General features: G+C 39.2%; 1 protein-coding gene across 1 annotated transcript in view; it reads right to left on the reverse strand.

Moving 5' to 3' along the window:
• ITGA2 (integrin subunit alpha 2) overlaps positions 1–6,050 on the reverse strand; it is an 82,869-nt gene extending 76,819 nt beyond the window's left edge. The window contains exon 1 of the mRNA XM_016142367.2: positions 5,836–6,050. Coding sequence (XP_015997853.2) covers positions 5,836–5,893 — 58 coding nt within the window. The 5' untranslated portion in view covers positions 5,894–6,050. The remainder of the gene's footprint in view (positions 1–5,835) is intronic.
• Between the last annotated feature and the right edge of the window lie 13,718 nt (positions 6,051–19,768).

Genomic DNA, 19,768 nt, shown 5'->3' on the forward strand with positions numbered 1-19,768 from the left:
AACTTGCCTTCCTTCAGCATTCCCTATCTCAGTGAACGGCACCCCATTGGGTTGTCTACATCAGAAACCTAGGCTTTAGTCATATCTTCTTCCTCTCTCATTGCCACCATAATAAATCAATGACCAAATCCTGTCCATTCTTCCTTAATATCTTTCAAGTTTGTCCCCTGCTATCTTTCCCTACTGCCACTATCTGAGTGTTTATTACCATCATCTCTCAATTGTCACACTAAACTAAAACTAAAACTATAGCCAATCTGACCTTGTCACTTGTCTGCTTAATGCCTTTCCAAACCTTCTCATTGTCCTTGGAATGGCATCCAGGTTCCTTACCATGGTTTACAAGGCCCTTCGTCATTAGGTGTCTGCTAACCTCTCAGCCTTCTCTCTCTGTGAATACCCTGAAAAATGTGTTCTGGGCATAATGACCTTCTCCTTTTCTCTTCAAGCATCTAAAATGTCTGACCCAGAACTCGAAGACTTGGGTCCTATTCCTGGTTGTGTTACTCTATATCTTATACCAGCATATTATCATTATCACCCACAGCTATTTAAAAGGCAGAGAACTGGAGTTTGTGATCTCTAGTTCTACAATTCAATAGATCTGAATTGTAACGATTCTTTCCTGCCCCCTGAAGACTTCTCTGGAGACCCGACACTTAAATATGTCACTGTGACTTTTCTCCATCCTCTGAACTCAATATTTAGTTCTGTGTCATTCATTTAGCAATTGCTTATATGAGGTCATATGACAACTATTATGTTAAAGGAACTTATGTTGCATTTCTATGATATAAACATAGCCAATACAACAACATAAAAAAAGCAACATAATTAAAATTTAAATTATATGGAAGTTTTTTATGACATCGAGAGGTGCGATGGCTCTAAATTTTAATAATTCAAAAACTCAGAGACAATATGAAGGTCCTGCTTTCTCCCTGCCTTTCCACTAGGCCAGTATGTTGGCTTTATTCTCAAGCTAGCTGACATCATGGTTGTGAGATGATTACAGCTGTTCCAAGCTTCACATGTAGATCTGGCAATATATTTCTTAACCAGCGTCACTCTTAGGGGTGAACAGTTCTTTCCCCAAAATCCCTGAGCAGATCTCCTCCCACATCTCATTGGCTAAAGTTGCATTACATGTCCCTGCCTACATGGGACACTGGTGAGAGGTATGGGACCAAGAGGACTAGCTCCCCTGGATCTCCAAGTAGTACAGAGGATGGGGGTAACCTGGTAAGTAGACTTCTGTCAGAAAGGAGGATGAGAGGGTCTAAATCTGGTTAGGCAGCCTCCAGGGGCTGAGACCGTGTCCATCCCTCATGTTTGGACATGATTTTCAAATAAGATTGTAACCCCTATGGACCACGTTTCAGGTTTCCTGTGGTTCCACATTGGGCCTATCACTTGCCTCGTGTAGCCAGATCAACAAAGCACCTGTGGATCACCTGAAGGGGTATCATAGGAATCACTTTCATACAGAGCATCTAGGTGTCTCAGGATTTGTGGTGTAAAGATTCTTCTCTTTAGAGAGTCATAGTTTTATGAGTTCACTTCCATGTAAATCATTAGTCACCATAACAACTGAAAGGAAAAACAAACCAACCAACCACAAAACCCTCTACGTCTTTGACTTAATGATCAGAGTGACAGCCATCCACGGTTCTTTCTTTCTTATGCAGTGCTGACTCTTTCAGTAATATCTCAGACTAAAGCTTGTGACTTCAGTGGGAACATTTACATTATGTCAGGATGAAACCTTTGGTCTCAAATATTTTCCCCATTCTTCTTGAAATTCTTTATCTTTTGAGACATCGACTGAATGTGTGTCTTTTGCTGAATGTCTAAAATTCCATCACTAGAAGCTCATCTCTTTACATTAAGAGACTTCTCCCTTTTAATATGCCCAAGGCTATTCGCACATTAAGACAGGAGCAGTCATCACCCACTTTAGAGGGAATTCATTCAAACTGACGTATTCACTGACTCTTGATGTTGAAATCTACCTGTCTTGGTGGTCATCTCACAACAAGGTGGTACAGGCAACGCCGGAATTTTAATTTGTTAGGAAAAAGGAGGTGCAGTGCTAATATTTAAGCAGTTACTTCCAAACCTGGCTATACATCAGAAATATATGAGTAATTGTTTATAAATACTAAATCCTGGGCTCCAATCTGTGAATTTAAATCAAGGGGTGGCTGGAGAACCAGTTATTTAAAAGATCAAAGCTTAGTTAGGGTTGGGCACTGGTAGTTGGAGAGCCATGGGAGGAGGGGAGTTACTTTATCAGAGGGTGGTCAAAGGCTGTTGAGGAGCTAAAGATAAAGAGAGGGAGGGAAAATGAGAGATTCCCTCCTTTAAAATTGTACATGGGGTTGTCTCTTGTAACACGGGACAATGATGAGTTGCAAAGAGATGAGAGAAAATCTATCAAGGAGGTGAAGGCTAAGAGAATAGTTTGAAAAATATCCTTACACTAAATGTGGTATGATCAGGTGCAGTCAGAACACAGAAGGGTATATATATATATATATATATATATATATATATATATATATATAGCTTTGGCGGGGGGAAGGTGTATTATGTGTGCATAAGTGTAGTGTGAGTACCATGTGTAAGAGTGTACAAGAGGGGTGTGGTAGTGAAAGGGCTGTACATTTAGGCCACAGCCAGATGGCAAAGGACTTCTTCTGACATGCCAAGAAATTTGGACTTTACCCTATGTGAGACAGGGAGCCACCAACCATTTGAAGCAAGGAGCAAATAGATATAGATAAGTGTTTAGAAAGATAATATTTGTGACAATGAGGAAAGTGGACCAGAGGATAGACAGAGAAAAAGGAAAACGAGTTAAAAAACTATAGTCGTCCAGACACAAAAAAACAAGGGTCCGAACTGGGTGGTAGCACAGGTTGCATGAGCTGGGGAGAATGGACAGAACTTGGAGACTGGCCGTGAGGTTGAAAACAAGATTCCTGGTTTAGTGTTTGCATGAGAATACTGCCATTAAACAACAGAAGGCAATTTAAGGGAAAATTTTGGAAGACAGTGTTGACTTCAGTTGAGGACATGTTGAGTTTGACGTGCTTATACAACATGTAAGTGGAAATACTGGTAGCAGATGAAAATAGGGATCTGGAAGTCAGTGGAGAAGTCTGGTTGGAGATGCTGACTCAAACTGTAACTAGCGGAGTGGGAACTGGTGGGATGAAAAGGAAGCTCCAGGATGGAACTCTGCAAATACCAACAAGGACTGGGCAAAACACATGGATCTGTGAAGGAGACTAAGAAAGAACAGCTGGAAAGATAAGAGAAAAACAGAGAGAACAGCAGCCAGAGTTGGAGGGTGTTTCAGGAAGAAAGAGCTGCCAAATTACATATTAAAAGGAGGACTTGCTAACTATGAGAGAAATTAGAATAGTCACAGCCTGAGGGGAAGTCAGGGAGAGGATTTGAAAATATTCATTAAAGAAGGTGTGACTCTTGGGCAGGGTTCCAGAGATAGAGAGAGAAGAAACCTAGAAGAACTATCTTTGGCCTGGCAACATACTAGAGAATGTAAGTGATGGCGGGCATTTAAAAATTACGTTTCTCTTGCTTCTGCAGACCTATTATTTTGCTTATGGATCATCTAGGCCTGTTACGGTCTTCCTTTTTCATCCTCAACCTGTCGATTACCATTTCAGTCATTGTAGGCACTTATACAAAAGAACAAGCAATGAAAGGTGATAAATACAGAACTAAACTATGAGACTGCTTTTTCTTAAATACCTGAGGAGGTTTATGGAAAGTAAATTTAAATCTAACTGTTAAAATGAGATTTGAGGATTTTAAGTTTCTTCAGCAGTTGGCATGTATGCTGGAGAATTTGCCAGATGTGTAAACACACACACACACACACACCTTTAACATTTTAATTTTAGGTATGTATTCGATTACACAATAGTATGTGCATACGATTTATAAACATATATGTGTGTATAGAAATATGAATCCTCGAAAATCCTATACATGTAGGGTAATGCTATACAAAATTCCAGCTCTCACTGACCTAGAAATTTCAATTATTCATGGTAATCTTGGATATACGTGGTACCAAAGAATGATGTTGCTTCCCTGGGAACCTCAATTAATATCTCAAATGGCAAAGCTTTATTATGATCATCCCGAAGTAAGAGGAAATCTGTTCTTTGAGTATGCCAATAACTGAAGCAGGAGGAAGAAATAAGTATACAAAATATTTTTACATGTGTTATTTTAGATCACCTCTGCTTGCTCACACTGAGTCGTCCTGATGTACTAATACCAGGTTAAAATCTTTGTATCTGACTTCGTGCCTTAAAGCAACATGTTCCACTAAAGTTATTTCTCACTACTGTTTAAAGAACAAGCCTCAACACTTCCAAGATAAGAAAAATGATGTTATGTTTCCATAGCTTCTGTTAATAATGGGCAATTAAAGAGAGAGGAAAAGCTTGGAATTAAATGTCTATTAGCACTTGGGAAGGTTGTGATATTCCAGGGCCTGGTTTTCAATATGAATCCAATTTTGCCTGAAAGCCCTAGTTTAGGGTCGATGGCCCCTCAGAACACTCTTGGGGAGCCGAGGAAAAAAGCACAAGACACAAGGTCAACAGAAAATCCAGGGATGGCTACTTTTGACGGCGGCCAAATGGTGGGGCTATTTCTCTGTTCTCTCTGACCTGGAAAAACTGCTACAGGGTCATCTGGACTAGGTTTTTTCCAGTATAAAGAATAGTGACTGGTGCTAAGTGCCTCAAAAAACAGTTTAGGAAATATTTATCTTCTTTGTAACAACACTTGAAAATCAGAGACCATGTTTTTGTTTTGATGGCTGTGCAAACCACAAAATACAAATATGACCCCCGCCCCCCGTCCCCTTCCCCGCAAATAAGTATAATTCTTAAAGTTAGTACACACTAGGCTCTGACGAACGTCTGGAGAAGGTACTCCAGATGCATAATGGTCGCACAGCCGCCCTGTGCCCCCGACATCACTTCTCCACTTAGTGCGAAACAAGTCAGGCAATCGGTGGGCGCGCGGGCCCACGCTCACCGTACTGCAGCTGGTGATGCAGCTCGGTTACTTCTCTTGCTGTGGCTGCCAAGATCCAGAAAGTGGAAAGAACTTTTCCTGGCCAGAGTTTACATTCGTCGAACAGACGACGTTACAATAAGAGGAAGACAGAAGGGAAGGAAGAATTCCCCCTCTGCCAAGTAGTTAAGAGGCGCTTGGTTTTTCTACGCACCCTATGGCAAGAAACATCAGTGCAGCGTCCTGAAGAAATGGGGCCATTATTCACATCCGTGGGTTGAAAAATCAGCATCTGGGGTTCCCAGGCTCTTGTAAAGCCACCAGGCATCACGCCGAGGAGGTGCAGGCTGCCGCCCAGAACTGGATTCCCAGGGCCCATTGGTTCGGGTCTGGCACGGCACCTGTCCAAGCCAGGCTGCAGAACTCTCGACCTCCAGGAGTCCTAATCTCCACTCTCTCTATACATGCGTGTGTGTGTGTGTGCGCGCGCGTGTGTGTGTGCGCATAAAATCAAAGCTCGCATTGAGTTGACTTTGAAGGGTGCTTAACAGACAGGGTGAGACATGCCTTAATGGGGACACCAGGCGGGGTTGAGCGGGGATGGAGAGTCTCTTTGCATCCGTCTGCGGGTGGCTGGGAGCCTGGGTCCACGTGGAATCAGAGCAGAGATGCGCGCTACCTGCACCCAGGTCCCACATAACCCCTCCCTCCTGCCCTCGGAACCCGCGCAGGTCCCTCTAGGAGCCCATGCGGAGCCAACTCCTCGCTTACCTTGACTGAGCACTAACACCAGCCGCAGCGGCGCGCCCCCTCTCTGTCCTGGCCGCATCCTGAGCCTGCCCCGGGGACTGTAGCCGCTCCGGAATTGCACAGGGACCCTTGCACCAGGAGACTCTCCGGAAACCGTCTCGAAGGCTTCTCTCCCCCGTCCGGGTGAGATCCAGGAAAAGTTGCTGGGCAGCTCCTGGGGCACCAAGGCCCGCCCCGACCCGCCCCTTCGCCTTGGCAAGGCCCGCCCCCGTCCCCCCTCCCCGAACCCCGGCCCTGCAGCCCGCGGGCTGCACCTGGGCTCCTCCACACCCCCGGAAACCGCACCCTAACTCCCCTACACGGTCCTGCCCGGGGATCCCGGAAGCCGCGGGGATGGGGACCGCGCGCCTGGCAGACTTCCTGCCCTGGACGGGGCTGCCTGGGCACATCCGACCGGCGAGAGCCGGCCTGTCACCACCCCGCCCTCTGACAGCCTGACGGCCGCCCACTGGAGACCCTCCGGGTCGCGCTAGAAACCTGGCCCTTCTGCAGCCCTTGGCGGCTCCCGGCTCTCGGCATGGGTGGAAGGGCAGGGGGACCCGCGAACCCTAAGCCACAGCTCTTTGGGGCCGCGCGGTGCATGCCTTTCTCTGCTTTTTCCAAGTGGGCAGAGAAAAGGACAAAAATAAGCGCAGAATGACCAGGTTAGAAACTAACTCATCAGGAAAGATCTGCTCACAAGTTATGATTATCTGAGGTGATATTTAAGCCAGACCTGCAAGAGCACCGTGTGTGTGTGTGTGTGTGTGTGTGTGTGTGTGTGTGTTATAAATCCTCATTTATGCCTCTCCATGATAATAACGATTTATATTACACTGTGACTTTTTTTCCCATCATTTCAGCCTCATATCTGGAAAAGAATATTCTATAACCATATCTGAGCTTTTTACTCACTGACCTGAGAAGAGGATATTCATTTTTCTTTAAATCTGATTCTCCCACCCACAAATTCCCAGTACATTGTTGAATTCTTCCAGTGATTGCTTTTGTGAAGTAATCAAGTGTTTTAATAAGTTAAAGAGGTATTAGTCTAATCATTATTATTAATACCATTCCAAATCTTTGTGGAACTGGTACTGCGGGCAGGATGGGATATTTAGGATACTGTCACTCGAAAGCAAAGTGTTTCAATGTGGGAAGGACTTAACTGGTAAAAATCAAATGCTCCCTTTACCACAGTTAGGGATAGAATCTGGAATTTTTAAAGTATTAAATTGGTTTTTACCATATGCTACTGCTTACAGTCATGATTATAAACTCATTACCTTTGAACCCAAAATGTATAGCCTCCAGTTCTTAGCTGTTTTCTTATGTGTCACTGACTAACTCTACTTACTAATCTTGACAAACACTTGAAGGCCTTTTTTTCCTGACCTGTCTGTGGTACTCACCTGCTTACTAACATTCCAGATATCACCTGTGAGCTCTTAGGTGGCCGCTCACTAACCCTGACACCCAACCTAGGCTCTCTTCACAGACTTCTTGTGGGAAGTCAGCCAGGTTTCAGGGCGATGAATATCTGTCTGTTTCCTTCTGACTCACAGAAATGTGAGTAAGTGTTTGGAACAGACCTTATTTGGGAGGCAGGGTAGTTCTCTTCATGAGAGACAGGAATTTGTGCTTTGTCTTTGAGTGCTGGAGAGGAAAATGCACCCTTTGCTTTTGTGCTCAGAACTGGACAAATTAACATTATACTGGCATGAGATACAGAATAAATCAGGAGTTACATTTTTCCAGAGCAGGCAAAAATTTCAAATTTCAAGAAATGAAGAGCCAACTCTTGCTTCATATTAATTTTAAGAGTGTAAAAGCAGTTTTGAGATAAAATAATGAGAACTCTTGCCTTAAAATTCCTAGGAATTGTCCTGCCTAGGTGTACTTGTGCTGGATCCCATATTCTGAGCAGGAAACGAGGATTAAGGGAGGGCTTCTTAAAGTTTTTGGTCTCAGGAGCCCTTTACACTCTTAAAATTATTGAGGATCCCATGGATGAATGTATTATAAAGTGTGATATATGAAATATATAATATTATTCAGCCACAAAAAAAAAAGAAGGAAAATTCTGTCATTTGTAATGACATAAATGAATCTGGAGGACATTATGCTAAGTGAAATAATCCAGATAGAGAAAGACAAATATTGTATAATCTTCACGCGGAGTCTAAAAAAGTCAAGCCACAGTACAGAAAATAGAATGGTGGCAACCTGGAGTTGAGGGTGGGGAAAATGGGAGGATGTTGGTCTTAGGCTACAAACTGTGAATTATAAGACAAATAGGCTCTGGGGATCTAATGTACAGCATGGTGACTATAGTTAATAAAACTTTATGGTCTATTTAAAATTTGTGAAGTGTTTTTACCATACATACACAGTAACTATGTGAGATGGTGGATATGTTAAATAGCTTGATTCTGGTAATCATTTCACATTGGATGCATACATCGAGACATAATTTTGTACATTTTAAACATATATACTTTTAAATTGTCAATTATACCTCAGTAAAGCTGGAAAAAATAATTGAGGATCCTGAAGAACTTTTGTTTATGTGGATTAGTTCTACCAATATTTATCATATAAGAATTTGGAACAGATAAATTTTCCCATATTTATGTGTTAATTCATTTTAAAATAAAAATAAGGCTATTGAATTTTAACATGAATAACACTTTATGAAAAATAACTATATTTTCCAAAATAAAAAAGTTCATGAGAAGAATTGCATTATTTTACATTTTTGCCAATCTTTTTAATGTCTGGCTTCAAAAATAACACTTGGATTCTCATATATGCTTCTGCATTCAATTTGTTCTAATATGTAGTTTTGATGTAATTACATGAATTAATCTGGCATCACACAGATATGAAGCTGGAAAAACAGGACATAGTGTGGATCTCTATACTTTCTTGCCAGAATCTTAAAAGTTTGTATAAAGATCTTAATGGGGTTTAGTCACATATACTGTCCAGATGGTCTCAATAACACATTACTCTCTCAAGGCTGACTCCTTGAAGTAGCTCCTAGTGTGGGAATAGTGGGCAGAAGTTACATTCCAAAGACAGGAGGGAGGGAGGAGCGTCTGATTGCCTGGGTCCAACTTGCCAGTCAACCAGTAGTATGTACTCTCCATGACCTCTTCCAGCATCTAGTGCACTAAAATTCATTAGCTTATTGAGCACTTTGAATAGGTGTTTTACCCATGCAAGATTTTGTCCCATAGTGAATGGGTTATTTGGAAAATAATGGTTCACTGACTTCTGCAGCTCTTCCAACTGTTGACACATTTCATGACATTCTATCAAAAAGATCATATCACTACCTATCTCATCAGAAAAGTCTTTATATATTGGAAAACTGTCAAGCTCATGCTGGTGGATACACATTTTTCAAAATTCCGAATTGCATTAGAAAGCTTGAATTTTATCACTGGCAACACATATTATCAGTTGTTTCGCTTGAAATGAAAAGCTTACTTTGTTCATTTTTGAGAAATGTCTGTCAAATACATCACAGTTCTCTGTTTGAAACACAAAAATGATCTGCTGAAAGTCTTTCCAAATTACAGAATAAACTCTACGTACCTTAATATTTAAACTCCCAAGTGCATCCTAACCTGATTCTGCAGTCTCTCTCACCATTCCTTCCTTTTGTATACTACACTTAGGCCAAATTCACCCATTTACTGGCCTGCTTCTCCCATTCTTCTTTGCTAGTTCCTTACCTATCCTTTCTCCCTGGAATGGCTTTCTCCCTTTTCTCAATTTCTTAAAATTCTAGTTCAAGGTTCCAGTCAAATTTTATATTACATGACAGCCTTTCCTATCCCCTTCATTCAGAACCAATTTTTCTTCTTTTTTGGCTCCTGACTCCTCTAGTTAAAAATTTTTTTTTTGTATTTATTATGGTATGACTTGAATTTAATTATATACATATAATTATATACATATACTCCACCTTCTCACTTAAATGCTGGATCTCTGAAATTTTGTGTTTATATCATAAGAGTTTAGTCCTGTACCTGGCAGATAAGTTCTTTAAAAGAGTTACTAAATTGAAATGAATTTCCTACCAGTTTCATATTCCTCTCCCTAGACCTAAAAAGTGTAGTGAATGTGAAATTCCATTTAAGTCCTGGAAAATTCGAAATGAAGTAACCAGTGACTCCTCAAATGTTACCCAGTAAATTCATGACGTGACTGATGCTCAGACTCCATCAAGCTTGACTCACCTGCAGGTCTCCAGGCACTGGCTGAGTTGCATATGTCCAAAATAAAAGAGAAACTTTCAACTTAAAAACAAAGAAAACAAATAAACAAAAGTAAAATATTCTATGTCCCCAGGCTCCCTGGACTCATTAATATATCTATGTATTTTATTCATACTTCTTTTACTCACAGTCCCTAGAACAAGGCCTGACACAGAGTTGATGCTCAATAAATGTTTGTTGCTGTAATGAATAAACACACTTGTTCAACTAATGACTAACATCTTAATTTAGTAAAGTGAACCAGAGAAGAAGTTAAGAAGTTTATTTCTCACAACCTGGAAAACCTTAACGTAGGGGAAACATTACTCATCTGTACTTCAGATTTTTTTTTTTTTAAGAAACGTGTCATATGATGGATCAAGCTAGCTGTATGGCTCTTAGTTACTATCCTTCTCTGGAAAACTTAGATGTGTCAACTAGAGACAGGTTATTTTTCAAAGGGAAAAAAATCAGTCTTACTTAAATTAACCTAAGTCAAAGAAGAGTTCATTGAAAGGATATGAGGAAACTTTAGAGAACCCAGAGACATGAATTACAGCCTGGTCTCAGCGACTACAAATGGACACTGGAAAGGCAAGAACACGGTTCACTCCGAACAACTTGTACAAATGGGCTGAGCTCTTGTCTTGGCCTTCGTGTGTGTACCTGCTCCATTCTCCTCTCTGTAGACTGACTTCCTCTTTAATTACTCACCATATCCATTGCCCTATAACTTCAACTTCCATGGCCTGCCTGTTGTCCTGATTTTGAGACCTAATTTTAACTCAGTACAACAACATCTTCTTCAGTTTGACACACTCACAAGACCATTCATGATGAAATATTTTTTCTTAAAGTTTTCTGCCATGAATATAAGATCTTTGATTCTTTAACTAGCTTATTTCTTTTTTATTCTTTTCCGAAGTCGAGAATCCTCTTTCTCTCCTTTCTCAACCATTTTGCAATTTAACTTTTAGGGCTTCTTGAGTGAGGCTAACTTCTATTTTATTTGAAGTAATTTTCATTGCACCATTCACATTGGAGTCTGTCCTTTTAGATGGAAATGCATTTCAAATGTTTAACATCAAAAAGTCAAACAGAGCCAATTTTGCCATTAGGATTTATTTGACTGGCAGGCTAGTGAGTTTTGTTTACACATCAAAAGAATGAAATCAGTGAAAAGATTTGGAATTTAAGTTTTGCCAGGAATCTCAGGTTTAATTATGATCTAAGTCTTTTCTGCTTCTACATGTCCTATTATGCTACATGAGAAAACAAAGCTTCTATCCTTGGCTCACAAATGTTGGTTTTTTTTCATGGTCTTCTAGTATTTGTCTCTAAATTTCCTGCATAATTCTCTTCTAGACTTCCTGCCTTTCTTTCTCATAAATTCTTATAATTTTTAACATGATACTTCTTGCAACAGCTTCACTTTTATCATTTATTCATTTACTTAACACCTATCTATTTAGCACCTACCATGTGCAAAGTAATGGGTTAAGCACTGTGGTGAGAACCAATATGTTAACTGGTTGTCCTCAATGAGTTTGAAGACTCATGACCAAATATTGTTTTAGGAGCCGTGTTAAAACTGAAAGCGTATGAGGCATAAGAGCGGTATGGTTTATTGCCATTCAGTGAAATGAGACATATTTTCTTTAGATTCATTATGAACCTTTATAAAAATAGTTATATAAAAGGTGACTTATACCATCGAAAATCTCTGGATCTAAAGGTCAATGAAGATGTTTCAAGGTAACCCTTTTCACAGCCCTCAAAACCACATATTTTCCCATGGTAGGCTGTGGTCATGCAATTCATTTTTTTCTTAGAGTTGTGACCATGACATATACATAGAGGTCATGGCTTTCACACATTCGTTAATTGGAACATGCCAGTCTCTGACTGTAGATGAGCTCCTATTCATGCGAATGCCCAAATGTCCTCCTCTCGCTGTTTCCACTTATGTGTACATGCTGCAATTTACACACATGTGTTCAGAGATCAGTCCTGGCTGCTGCTGGTCTCTGCTCTCCTCCACCAAGAACGGGGCATAGATCCTTCCATCTCACGACTGATGATGACTTTCAGACCTCCTGCTGCCAGGTCCCCTTGTAAGCCCGCCTTGAAATGAGGAGGCTGCACTTCCTCTCTGACTGACACTCTCTTAGAGGGATTCTCAGGAAGGCTTGCTTTTGCTGCAGTGTGTTCCATGATCCAGTGAGATCTACCTGCAGCTGCTCCTCCCTCCCCCCACCCCCAGGGTGCACACTTGTGTCCAGGGTAGCCGGGTCACAAGTGTTCAGATAAATTACCATGTTATATCCAGAAATACTATTTCCTCCAGACCCTTGGCTCTGTTTCTGAGTCTGGCTCAGAATATTTTTCCATCATATTTCCTTGTACTTTGGCTTCTATTCTTTTCCATTCTCTGCTTTCTCCTTTCCCAACTACCTAACTCCACATGACATATGTGACTAAATCTCAGATCCAGCCCTAGCACAAACCCCTGCCAAAACCCTTTATACACACACACACACACACACACACATATGTATATATATTTATATATGTACATATATGTATATATATACACACATACATATATATAAAGTATAATATTTTAATAGCTACATTGAGGTATAATTGACATGTAATAAACCACATATATTTAAGATGTACAATTTGATAAGTCTTGACATTTTATCTTTATATTTTGAATAAACTTTTAAATAATATTTTTCAAAGTTCACACACAGTGGTGTAGGATTGTGCACGTGTATATGCTTGCATATGCATGCATATTTGTGTGTGAGGTTGGAGGGCAAGGAGGAGGCACTCTTAGGAGGCAGGCTAATTCGAGGATCCAGATAGAGTCTACAGGGCTCATCTGACACACCCTCACATCTATTTGAGATGTGAAACATCCAAGGAGGGAATTATTTCTAGGAGATAGTCAAGATCTGAAATATTAATCCAAAGGACAAGAGATTTTCAAGAGGCAAGATGAATTTGAGTAAAGCAAGGTGTCAGCTCTAAATCCCAGGAAAGGAAACATACTAAAATGATCACAGAACAAAATAGTAAAATGGTAGTGTCACCCTCGGGATGGAGCAAAAAATAGTGCTATATTTTGGATAAATTATAACACAAATGAAGTGGTCGACAGTTTCCTCATCTCAGCAGATATATCACTGGAGCATGAACCGGAGGAGGGACTAACTGCAAATTAGAGTATATGCCACCCCAAGTTATACTTCTTTGACTTTAAGACTACCTTGAACTAAAGTTACTTGAGAATAAGCAGACATAAAAAAAACTTTCTGTCCCTCCCCTTTCTACCAGAAAGGGCAGGACAATTCCTAGTCATGAGAGACAGCTCTAGACTCTTATCAGCCTAGACTGAGAACCTAAGAAACTTATATAACAGACCTTATTACCTTATATAACTAGCCCCTATCTTTAATTAATTTCCTTATATGTTTACCTTTCCACAGTTTCTTGCCACTAAAAGCCTAAACTACTTTTCCTGTCTTGTCATTTCTTTACAAAATTATTGTTGTTTGTTAAGATGCTATATGAGCCCCAAGTTCTAACCATCTTTCTGTTGGAGGAGGTCATCAAGAGGACGTGACCACTAGTTGACCCACAAGTTGGACTTGGGCATCTGGAGTCTCCTCAGCCCTCTCCTGACCTTGGAATGTATGCTCTGCTCACTGTTCCCATAGCCCAAGTTGTTTGCCAGGACACAGCTTTGAGAAAGAAATGTTTTGTGGAGACAATCTGGACACTATACATGACTAAGCCCTATTAAGCTGCTGTATTAACTTTTAAGATTCTGGTAGGTGATAAGGAGATGTACTTGTCTTGTGGTCACTCAAGACAGGTCTTGTATGAAAGTTCCCTTGCTTATTAAACTTGCCACTGATCAATCTGGAGTGACCTGTCTCTTTGATTTCTCCCTGCCCTCCGTGTATGGGGGCTACCTTGCGAACCAACACTTCAGAGTTATTCATCAATGAGCTTTTCATGTATGCTTGATGCACATATTGATAAACTTCTGTTTGTTTTTTTTTTCTTTTTATTCTATCTCTTGTTAGACTAATTCACAGAGCCTCAGCTGAGAACTAGGACAACAGAAGGAAAATTTCTTTCCCTCCCTTGCACTACCAAGAATGTTCAAATGATCAATACTGAAGGCAGAAGAGAGCAGCGGCCTGGACGCCACACCATACAGTCTGGGCTGAAAGTTGTGACCATCGTGGGAGTTAGAGGAGCAGATGAAAAGGATGACGGTAGGACAAAATTGCTGCTAATTGATATCTGTGAGATAGGTATACATTCTAGTAACCTGAAGAAGAGTTAGGCCTGGGTTTCTTACCCATCTCTAAGTAGGGCTTTAGCCAGAGCAATCTTATTGTAATATTACAGTGTAACTACTACATGCCTGGATGTAACTACTTTCATGCCTGGGAATGCAAGGGTTATACACATCTGCTTGGTATAGTATATGTTATTGCATGTAAGTTGCCATTTATTTTTGTTTATAGTCTATTTCCATCCCCGCACCCCACCGCCAAATTAGAGTTTCCTTACATGCCTTTCTTATTGGCTCTCAATATTTGTTGCAAGGCAGAAGAACTTCCTGTGTCATCTTTGGGTGGCTGCAGAGATGAACATATGGATGGAGAGGAAGACAGGTGACAAGCATCAGTGCTGATGAGAAAAGATTAGATCAAACAGTTCTGTTCTATATGAGTCACTTTCTATGTGTTGATATGCAGTTTATTTTGAACCCAAACCCAAACAACCTGTTGCTATTTCTACATAGTTAAAAATATCGATGCCCGTTATAATGGGAATTACATTTAAAATGGTTTAAATAAATTATTTGGAATCTGAAGGGAAAATAACTTTCTTCTTACCATAAATTATTACAGAAATTAAAAATCTGTATATACCAAAGAGACTAATCAGCATAGGGAGCTGAGAAGGGGGCAGTAACAGAACTATTTGACTATCACATGGACCCAAGTTTCCCAAACTTCAAAATCCTTTTTTCTCTCCACTATATTATGGGGCCAAATTATAGTCTGAGATACAAAATCCCAGATCACACTTTTAAAAACTGTTTTAAAGGAAAAAGAATCACATAAATTTATTAAGTGGTTTATGCAACACATAGGATCTGAGTATATTTCAGCCTGGACGATATAAAGCATACGTAAATATGTTCAATACTTGGCATGATTCTCTCTCATATTGTATTATAAATACAATTCCTTCCAGCCTACAACAAACATAAGCTTCGAAGATAGGAAAAGCAAAATAAGTACATCGTGATCACAAAATACATCCGTGCAATGGAATACTGCTCAGCAATAATAAGGAATGAGCAACATCTAAGCAGCGGTATGGATGAATTGCAAACACACTATATTACAAAAGAAAAAGCAGAGGACAAAAGACTACATCCTTTATGAATCCATTGATATGACTTTCTGGAAAAAGCAAAACTACAGGGACAGAAATCGGGCTAGTTGCAGAGGCTTGGATGAGGGGAGGAAATTGACTAAAAGGGCATGAGAAAATTTTAAGGTGATGGAAATACTTTATATCTTGATTTTGGCGGTGGTTATACAACTATGTACATCTTTCAAAACCCATAAATCTGTGGATTTGAAAAGGACAAAATTTGCTGTATGTAAATTATACCTCAATAATTGTGACTTAAAATTTTTAAAAATATAAATTAAAAAGAAAATATAAGTGTATAGAGAGAGAGATGGTGCAAGGTCTGGGCTACAGAAATGTCATCTGGGGAAGGAGCTGTGGTGGAAGTGGACCTTAGAATGCAATTTAAGGGAAACGAAATGTCGATATTATTGTCACAGTGTCCAGGAAAGGAGAGAGGCTAATTATTCATATTTAATCACATCTTTAAAAGTCAATCTAAACGGATTTGGCTGCCTTAACTAGAAATTGATTAAAGAGAACGGATGTCTCATTTTATAGTCAGTGGAAACAATCCTTAAACATAAAATAAAGGCCTCGTTGGAGAGCTGGGTATTCCCTCGAGTGTCTGAGCTGTCCTGCTTCCTCTGCTATTCCTATCAGTTCGAAGATATTTCCCTCACAATGCCATCAAAAGCAATTCAATCGACATTTCTGTGAAAACCTTGTGTTCATTCTCAGTTTTGCCATTAGCCAACTTTTAAATTCTGTGCAGTGAGGAAATGTCCTCCCTTCATGCTAAGGAAGTCTGTCACATTCAATCCAACATATGTTTATTGAGCACCTGTTGTAGGCAGCTACCACACAGAAAGCAGAGGGAAGATAATGCATCCCGCCCTCAGAAAGCTGACAGTCAACTTACAGGGTACGAAGTACTCATGTAGTAAGGGCCCTTGCTTGGACTTCGCCAGTGTAGGTCTGGAGGACTGGTGGAACTTACTGGGGGTCAGTTTGCATTCAGGATTGAGGGGCTTCATAAATGAGGTTGTATAAATGGAGGAGATTAAGCATGGACCCGGCATCTGAAAGGAGGACAGCTTCGATTACAGAAAAGTGTCTGTCCTGGTTCCTGTTGATGATTTAAAAGAGAAATCTTTAAAAAAATTTTTTTTTATTTCCAAAGAGAAGACAACAAAGCACCCTTGTATCTAGGATGCCAGCATTAGGTGAGGCCAGGAGCAAGAATTAGGAAGAAAATGGCAGGCACCACATGATAATCAAGAAGTTGTATTCATGAGCACGAGACAGCCCTTTGGGAATTTTTTGAAAGAATTGAAGGAGGGGTAGTTTGAAGGACCAGTAGTGGGTAGATTGCAGGTTACAGAACAAAGAGTTCAGTACATTCAAGGATATTTGTAACTGTTAATTTGAGCCCAGTCGTACTTTCAAGTGGGCCTGGAATGAGTGCATGCATATGTATGAAATTAAAATGCCATTTGGTGCCAAATGGACTAGGGTTGACTGTAATTAGTTGGCATTCAGAGAAGGAAGAATCCATGTGTGCCACGTAGTAGTACTTCCCTGAGAAAGAGAGACTGGAACTCCTGGGTCAACATTTTTAACTCACAACTCTGCAGAAAACATTTTCCAAAAAATTGTCAGAAGAGAATTTTCCTCAGAAAGTATCTTTTGATATCTCTTTGAGGGAAGTTTTTAGGTGTCAAATTACTTGTGTACAGTGGATACTTAAAAAATGTCAGTTAAATTAATATTTTAACAAATGAATAATGTCTGAAATATTTTAAATAATGCATGGTTTTATAGTTTTAAATGTTTTTAGAGTTTTAGATGTTAGATGAGTCTTAGAAAGGCACTATATAAATTCATATTATGATGAACATGTGTAGAATCACATTGAAATATATTTTTAATTTTTCCTTTGTACTTTCACAGAATTTAGGAATTGGAAAGGCTCTGAGAGATCCTTCCTGACCTGAAGTTCCTTTTATACATATAAGAATAAACTTTAAAAGAGATAGTAGTCATGTTGATTATATTTGAAATGTTATTTGAGTGGACATTACAAGCTGAATAACATAATACTCAATCTCGCCCAACTTATCTCTTACTTCTATAAAAGCTGGGAGTTAAAAATTCTATTTCCCTCACAGTTAGGAGTGGTCATGTAACACCTTTATGGATGACAAGGGATAAGTGGAAGCCTTCTGGGGAGAAGGTATTCTGGGAAATCTTTTACGATTCTGATATTTTTTAAGGGAACACTGGCTTTTATCGATCTTCTTCTATCCTGGAGCACAGATGTCCTACCAGAAGGGTCAAGAAACTGGCTCATGACCGAGGCCAGCAAACACAAATATGTTTTAATATGTATTTGTTGACTATTAAGTGTCGCAGGAAAAGTGACCCCTTCTATTTGATATGTATTATTATTGTCATTTAATATTTTTATTTGACTAGGGTAATTTAATTTTTTCCCCCCAAAACATGTTCATGGGTGGCATGTTTTGGAGCCTTGGGATATCTGGTATTTTTGTGTTTCATATTTGTACATGAATGGGGTCTATGCTGAGATTCTAATGTCATTTTTGTTTTCCCTTGTCTCTGTTTTCTAGTTTCCCATGTTACATGTGACAGAAGTCTAATGATTTTTCCTTTAACAAAGGTGCACTTACATCATGTAGCTATCACTGCAATCACAACATGGAACTTTTCTATTACTTCGAAGTTCTCTCATGGCCCTTTGCAGTCAATCTTCTCCCCGCAGTTCAATCACAACAAACTTATCTGCCCTCAGTCGCTATAGTTTTGCCATTTCTAGAACTTCATATAAATGAAAACATTCAGTATGTAGTCTTTTATGTGGTCTTTAGCATCATACTTTTGAGATTAAACTATGTTCTTGAGTCTTATTAGTTCCTTCCTTTTTTATTGCTGAATGGTAGGTATTCCACTATATGGTTATACCACAATGTGTTTCGTCGTCAACAGATTTAAGCCACTCTAAATTAAGTGTTCTTTTACAAGATGCCAACTACATCCTTAAATAAAACATTACCAATCAAAAAAATATTTCTTTGATTCTGGAACATGTATATGAAAATATTTATACTTTCTTATACAAATGAAAAATGATTTGTTTTAGTGTCTCGATTTGTAATATTCGGGTATTATGACTTTGACATTATTTAAAACTTTGGGAAAACTTTAAAGGCAGTTTCAGAGATGGAATTCTTCAAAACCTAAATTTCCCATTTTCTACTGTTTCAAAATTATTTTACCATTTATTAGTTTGCCTTAGTTTTTACCATAAATAAGCCTGTTAACGTTGAAATAGTTTCTTTTTAAAACTTTTTACCTGTAAGTGTAATAATATAAAGATCTAAGATCTTAAATAAGTACTAATTTCTTGACCCTACATAAGCTAATCATACATTAACATCATACATGAGCTAATACATTTTTTTTTGTGAAATGCATTCTTTCATCTTGCTCTTATAATTCTGTTAAGAACCTACTTGTATTGTCACTATGAGAAAAGCTTGTTAGGAGCAAAGTGCATCATAGTTGTGCTGCACTTTATTTTGGCACTGTTATATTTTGTCTTGATTTTCTCAATAGTTTAGAATATAGTAATGATCCTAATATTGCTATATATATATATATATTTAGAATATAGTAATGATCCTAATATTGCTACGTATATTTTTGTCAATTAGGTTTTAAAAATTTTTTGGATAAGTTAAAACACTCATCTGAGAGTCCTGAAAGTTGGTAGAAGAGAAACACATTGAGAGACATTAACTGGAGAGGCAATTTTAGATATTAAAATAATATGGAGATGGAAAAATTAAATGAAATATTACTGTGTACAAGAGGTAATAAGTTTATGGAACTTATCACTCTAAGATATAATTAATAGGGTAAAGTACATGTAAGTCGATGCACAGACACTTTTGTTGATACAGAGTCAATATTAAAATTTGAAATATAAGGTCATGCTTCCAAACAATAGTGCTTCTCAGAAGCAGAGCAAAGCCTGCAGCTGAAGTGAGAACCTCAGTCTTGAAAGTAGCCTAGATAGTCTGGGTCACACTGTCAGGGACATTGTAAAGAAGTTTCCAGGACTGAGTGACTTTTAAATTACCTTAAAACCTACAAGTCTATGATTAGTG

Source organism: Rousettus aegyptiacus, unplaced genomic scaffold, assembly GCF_014176215.1.
Source record: "Rousettus aegyptiacus isolate mRouAeg1 unplaced genomic scaffold, mRouAeg1.p scaffold_m13_p_8, whole genome shotgun sequence".
NCBI lineage: Eukaryota > Metazoa > Chordata > Mammalia > Chiroptera > Pteropodidae > Rousettus > Rousettus aegyptiacus.